This window comes from Somniosus microcephalus, chromosome 18 (genome assembly GCF_052327205.1).
Source record: "Somniosus microcephalus isolate GS21.2 chromosome 18, FLI_Smic_1.0, whole genome shotgun sequence".
Classification (NCBI taxonomy): domain Eukaryota; kingdom Metazoa; phylum Chordata; class Chondrichthyes; order Squaliformes; family Somniosidae; genus Somniosus; species Somniosus microcephalus.
Genome location: NC_141004.1, coordinates 32,723,487 through 32,729,954, shown reverse-complemented (window position 1 = coordinate 32,729,954; position 6,468 = coordinate 32,723,487). Strand labels below are relative to the sequence as shown.

The window sequence follows — 6,468 nt, the reverse complement described above, 5'->3', positions numbered from 1 at the left end:
CATGATACTAATAAATTAAGAGGCAGAAGTGTTCATGTTTAGTTCTCATTTAAAGCTGCATGAAAACAGCAGAGACGTGATCGCTTAACATCAATGAATGTTAATACAATCTTGAATTGTACATCTAATATGTGATGCTCTGTTCTAAAACGATAAAAAAACGTATTTGATAAATATACCAAAAATGAATGAAGCAACAACTTTAAAGTGGATCAGAAATTGTACTAGATCATTAACAAGTTCCTAATCAAGAAAGAACATATTCTGGGCAAAATAATCTGCCATACCGCTGTCAATTTCAGGTTACTATATCTGTTTCAACTACATTTATTTAAAAACCTACAATATGTACATTAAGAAATTCACTGTACAATTCACTGTTAGAAAGCATTCAGTTTTCTGGTTTTTTGTAGTGAAGACGACAATGGAAAAATCATCACCAAATTTTCTTCAGTTAAAATAGTGGAAGCCTTTGCTTTCAGTCAAAACATTGGTTCTATACAATATGGACAAACATCATATTAACAGAAAAAAATGAGCAGCATTCTTTAAATAAAACATCCTGGATTTCCTACTCACTTTTCTTTTAGGACTATGTTAACCAACTTTAAAAAGAAAAGCATGTACAGCACACAATTTCTCTCAAGACAACTTACAAATGATATCAAAATATCTACAAACAACTGTCTTGTTAAAAAAAAATTGTTCAAAGTAGGCATTGGTCTGAGGACAACTCCACTATTCCTGGAGCTTGAAGGCCATGTGGCTAAAGGCAATTATTTTCCCCACATGTGGTGAATGTGGTTACAGTTTACCGGCTTGTATTTGTACAGTTGCAGCATACAGCTCAGTTCATGTTGCGAGCTATTTAAAGCCAGATGCTTAACCTGTGACAATGTAGCCTCCCAAAGACAAACTCAACAGCATGCATTGCTTCTTTATTCTTTAAAAATATTACCAAACTGGATGGTTTAGATGCAAATATCTAGATTTTAAAAAATGAAAGTCCAGTTAATGGCTTGGATATTTGGATTATGAAAAAGGTTTATCATTGCCAAATAAAGCAGGTCAAGTACAGTGTTTTTACTCCTCCATACATCAATTCCTAAATAGTACCGAAATAACAAATGTGTTTCAGTAAAAAAAATACACACTTCTTGATCCATTACTACTGTTTTGAACATTTGACTGATCAAACAAAAATCTTTGTGCAGCAAAAAATTCACTTAATTTCAAAGTAATTAAATGCTTTATTTGCACATCAAAAAACTGTAGCATTAAACAGAAAAATGGCCTTAGCTAAATCTTCTGTGAGGTGATTGATAATATTCCTGTAATGCAGGTCTCTCATAACCTAAAACTGACACAATCAAAGGAGTCAAATAAGCTTGTGATCGAGATTGTCTTGGGGAGTTTTCGACACTAGGACTATAATCACTAACAGACCTTATATAAACAGTAGTTACAATAAATTCCCTGAAGCTTTAAGTCGTCCATTCTTTTGCACATTGTTTGAGAACATGAAATTCCAAAGCTCTAATTTGCTTCTTTGAATTTTAGTTGTTCTGTGCCCTGTCCTGACTGCTCCAAAGTATGGCTGGGTGCATTTTGATTATTTTGTAATCTGGTCTCCAGGCACCCACTTTGTCCATAGCACTATGCGCAAACAGAGCAGCATCTCAACATGATTTGGCACTGGTAACAAGAAGTAGTCACACCTTCCAGACACACTTTCCACACGACAGCAGTTTCTTTCCTCTTTCCACTTTAGAGAGTTCGCTTATGTGCACCTTGGTACCTTGGGACAAGGCACAGCAAGTCACCTGTGCTGTCTGACAGAAGCAAAGTGACATCGTCGCAGCTTTAGCAATCCACCGTGTCCTATGTTGACATGAGAAGTCATATCGAGGTCTCGTCACTGCTACTGAGTGTGAAAAAGGACAAAAGGAAAAAAAAATGCATGACCATGATTATATGCAGAAAATAGTGTGATGGAAATCTACTGTGCATTTCATAGTTGGAAGTATATGGCTGACAGTGAGATACTGTTTCAAATTAACTGTGTAAATGTTTCAATGAAGAAAATTAAAAAATAGAAATCTGCAAGTTTGATGAGGAGAGAAAAGGGATAGAAATTAGTTTGTAATTCATAAATACAAAGATGTATAGATATTTATTTTATTTTATGATTTTACAGAACAAATTTAAGAATTTGTCAAATTCAAGGGTGAAAACAACGCTTTAAAAAATATATATATAGTGTAATAAATACATACGGCTTTGAATGAGAAAAATCCATTCAGAACATTTAGCTGTTTCTTTGAGAGACCCTACATGTTCTGCTCTATCAGGGACTCTACTGAGGATAGATTATGCCAAATTTTCCCTTGCTCTTTAAAGATAAATCAGGCCAATCCCAAAATACTTATCTAGCCTTGCACCTTCTATTTAACATTGACTTTCTAAGTAGTTCAAGAACCACCATATTTCACACAGCATTTGACATCACTATTTCTGCTTATTCTTCAACCCTCAATCCCATTCCTGACCACATTTATTAAAGTCCTTTTTGTTAAAGTTAAAAAACAAATTCTTATTAAGTGTTTTGTACAAGAAGTTTCCTTGTTTTCTCATGAATATGGTTTGATCCATATCTTTGATGATAGAGTACATACTATAATAAAGACTTCACAATAGGTAGATGCATAGAATGAGGGTTGTATATAGTTATATACAGTTCTAAACATTTGGACAGTGCCAGAGTTATTCCTAATTGGGGGAGCAGGGAGTTGGGTAATAGGTGATATGTAATAAATAGGTTAAGGCAGCTGAGGGTCTCCAGCAGGGGCTGCATTATTCCTGGCCTTTTTCCAGTTCCATGCACAGTCTGCTTGACTTGCTCTGACTGGCAAATGTCCCACAAGTCATTTGAACAAGTCTTTTCTGGTGCTGGGTTGCGCCACAGCAGGGCAATGCATATTCTTGCTGCCGGGAGCAAGATCCGTGCAAGCATATGAGTGGCAGGGGTTCTGTGCCCAGCTGGCTGAGGGCAGAGTATGCTTAGTTCCTAGGGCCTCGCACAGCTCCTTATGGAAGGACTGGTAACCTGGGCTGGGCCAAATGTGCGTGTCCTGGTTGCAGTTCTACCAGCATTCATTTGCCGGGAGCAAGCGGAAGCCAAGCGCAGGCAGCGCATGTCAACCCAAGCACCCCACCCACCCGCCCCTTCAACCACCGTCTGCCCCACCTGTGACAGAGACTGTAGGTCCCACATTGGACTAATCAGTCACCTGCAAACTCATTTTTAATGTGGAAGCAAGTCATCCTCAGTTCCGAGGGACTGCCTAAGAAGAAGAAGAAGCTAGGAAGTTACCAAATTTGATCGGAGTGAAGTATGTGCAGTGGTGAATTACGAGTTGACCTCTCATTCTGCTGCAAATGGAGATCCATTAACTATTAATTGAGAGTCTGTTTCACATCTCCATGACGATGAAGCTTGTTAATTTCATCCTCATGAGGAAACTTATTAAGGAAAGTGCTGTATTTGATGGTGAACAAATTCCATTTGGAATGTGTTAGTTATCATTCTACCTATGAGTTAGAAATGTTACACCTTTGTATTTTTCCTTTGTCTGGTGAAATGATAACAATCCACTTTTTACGTTCTTCCACCCCCAGTGTTAACATTTTCCGTACTCCTTTCTGGCAACTCTCTGATACCTCACCCATATGGCCATTCTTCACGTGTGACTGTAGACAGCACGTGCCAGTGAGCTATTTGACTATGGAGCATCGCAACCAAGAATGACCCAATAAAAAGTTTTACCTTAAATTATTGTAATACAACTGGAAGAATAGCAACATAATCCTTTTAGAGACATGTTATCTGTAATGCAGAAGAGTCCATGATAGAAGGGCATGTGGTGTGTGTTATGTTATGAAGTATTGATCAACAGGTTTGATCATAAGGTGGCAGGACGGATTGTTATATATATTTTACAGATGTGAACAATCCTTCAGCAATCCACCAACAATCCCCAATACCAAATAACACAATTGGATTGTTTTCCTGCAGAAGTTAATAGGTCACTCTCTCCATATATACACACACACACTTTTATGCATATATGTATTTGAACAAAACACCTCTAAGAAAGCATTAGGAAAGTAGGGGTAGATTTTCAATTTGTTGCCCAGGTGTAAAACTGGTGTAGTAGATTGGCCGCCGATATAGAAACCGCCCAATTCCATTCCCATTGATCTCGAAGGAAATGAAAGTCAGATGGTTTCTATAATAGGTGGCCGATTCACAACGCCAGTTCAATGCTCTGGTGGCAAGTTGACAATCTACCCCATGGTTTCTGCAGCTATTTTCTGTGCACAATAATCTTAGCTTGTGTGTGGCGCAATACACGTAAAAATTAACTGCAATAGGATGTTAACTGCATTTTCATGACTTGCCAAATATTGTGACATCAAACGCATCATTTCACACTAATGGGCATCTAGTACAAAGTGTCGCTGAAGAGCTTTCATTGCCAAGTGATATAATCACATTGTCATCCCTTTGCAATCATCCCACTTGTGATCTGCACCATTACTACAATATATTATTTGTATAAATAATAATATATACATGAAACGGTTGAATAATCTGAATTACACTAGGTCAGAAGATGATTCTTGGTCAGAAGTATAAAAAGAAAATAAATTCCCAAAATTGGCCCTGAGATTACACCATGGAGTAATAGTTTATGAACTTTTAATATTTTGGGCTGAAACTCCTGGCTCTGCTATTTTGACAGAGGCATTCAACTCATTTATTTTAAATGGGCCTCTGCTAAAACAGCACAGTATCTCAAGAGTAATTTTAGGACCAATATTTGCTTGCAAAGTAAGTTGCTGACATAATTGGCCTTGGTTTTATAAATATTTCATACCATTGTGCTCCTTTCTGCCAGAAACATTGATAAAACAACTGGATAGCAACAAACTTGATCCCAGCACCTGTAGAAACTATACAAATTAAAGTCATTTCCTTTACACTACTAGAAACTAGGGGTGCCTAAAAATATATATGGTTATGCAAATGAAACTGTAACGTGAATAATACTGTGTTTAAATGATTTTATTAGTGCTCGAGACAAGTAAGGGGTTAATATATAAGTTGTGTTTTACTGGAACTGTGTACGTTTCATTTTCCTGGAGGCTTGTATTAGACTTTGAGACAAAATATCTTCAGTTAGTTATATTAGATGAGGCATAACATTCCACACAGTGGCCCATAGCATGGCCTTGCCCTGCCAGGCCAGTTATCTGTTGTTTGTAAGTTAGGGTTTTGACTTAGTTAATGTATCTTTAATTTGGCCAATGAAGGCCCAACCTATGTTTCTTCCATTATTATTAATAACCATATTATAATGCTACGGTAGAATTTGGAGTTTGTTTAACAGAACTGCTTGTGAAGATGATTAAAAGTTAATTAATATAAAAGGACATAGAATAGAAGGAATTTATATGAGTTAAGGTACCATCTCAGGATGGAATAGACTGTTAGATTAAGGGGAGATAGTTTGGATGGTGGCTGGTTGAGTAAGACAGCTCTGGCTTGGGCCTCTGATTTAATGGGCCTCTGATTTAATGGCCCAAAGCTGTGCCTGGTACACGCACTGGCTGCACCAGGGGGGATAAGACAGGATGAGATAAGCGACTATTGCTTTGGAAGGAAAGGGCCGGATGAGATAAGGGAAGACAGTCCTCAACATGCTGTAAGGCCATGATTGGTCGAGTACAGAAAGCTTGTGTAATGGTTGTGAAGGCCCCTTGAGGGAGGGTCTTCATCAGTAAGTTTAGATAAAGAACTCGACATGCCATTGGGCACCTTGTTTTAAGAGGAACCTCCATAGGTTAAATGGTCCTGTCCATATCCTACCCCAGGCCCACCCCTAAAAAGAGAATAAAAGGAAGAGCTAAAGAACTCTTAGCGAGGGGCTCCCAAGAGTGGAAACGGTGGCCTAACACTCTTCAGAGAGTGGACTCATGCGGACCCCAGTCTAACACTCTTGGGTAGTTCAGAGAAAGAGAGAGAAAGACACGTGAGACAAGAAGGAGAATGAAGAAGAGGAGTTGTTCGTGCACGCCAGCCGTCTGTCCGATCGGGTCCGGTACCAGCTACTTGCCACGGTCGTATGTTTTTGCTGTATTACTAGTGTTATATTCCGTCCTAAACTCCGATTAAACACAATGGCCTAGAAATTCGGTATGGCCCCGCCAGGTCTTCTGCGCCCGAAATTTTGCGCCCGCCAGGATTCCCGTAGCGCCTGCCTAAAATTCAGTTGCGACAGGCCAAGACGGCGGCGGGTGCTATTGCAGGGTTTGGCCGCCTCGCTAGGGGCGATGAATGTCACTTTCAGGCGTCCAGCTCCCGTTGCGGCACCCGATGCGGTGCGGCAGGCTGGGGTACTGCAG

At 39.1% G+C, this 6,468-nt stretch overlaps 1 protein-coding gene across 4 annotated transcripts in view; it reads right to left on the bottom strand.

Moving 5' to 3' along the window:
• Positions 1-201: 201 nt before the first annotated feature.
• LOC147105202 (cadherin EGF LAG seven-pass G-type receptor 2-like) overlaps positions 202-6,468 on the bottom strand; it is a 361,456-nt gene continuing 355,189 nt past the window's right edge. For 3 of the 4 annotated variants that reach the window (XM_086011327.1, XM_086011324.1, XM_086011325.1), the window contains exon 35: positions 202-1,924. In XM_086011327.1, coding sequence (XP_085867453.1) covers positions 1,900-1,924 — 25 coding nt within the window. In that variant the 3' untranslated portion in view covers positions 202-1,899. The remainder of the gene's footprint in view (positions 1,925-6,468) is intronic. The other variant, XM_086011326.1, reaches the window with a different exon arrangement.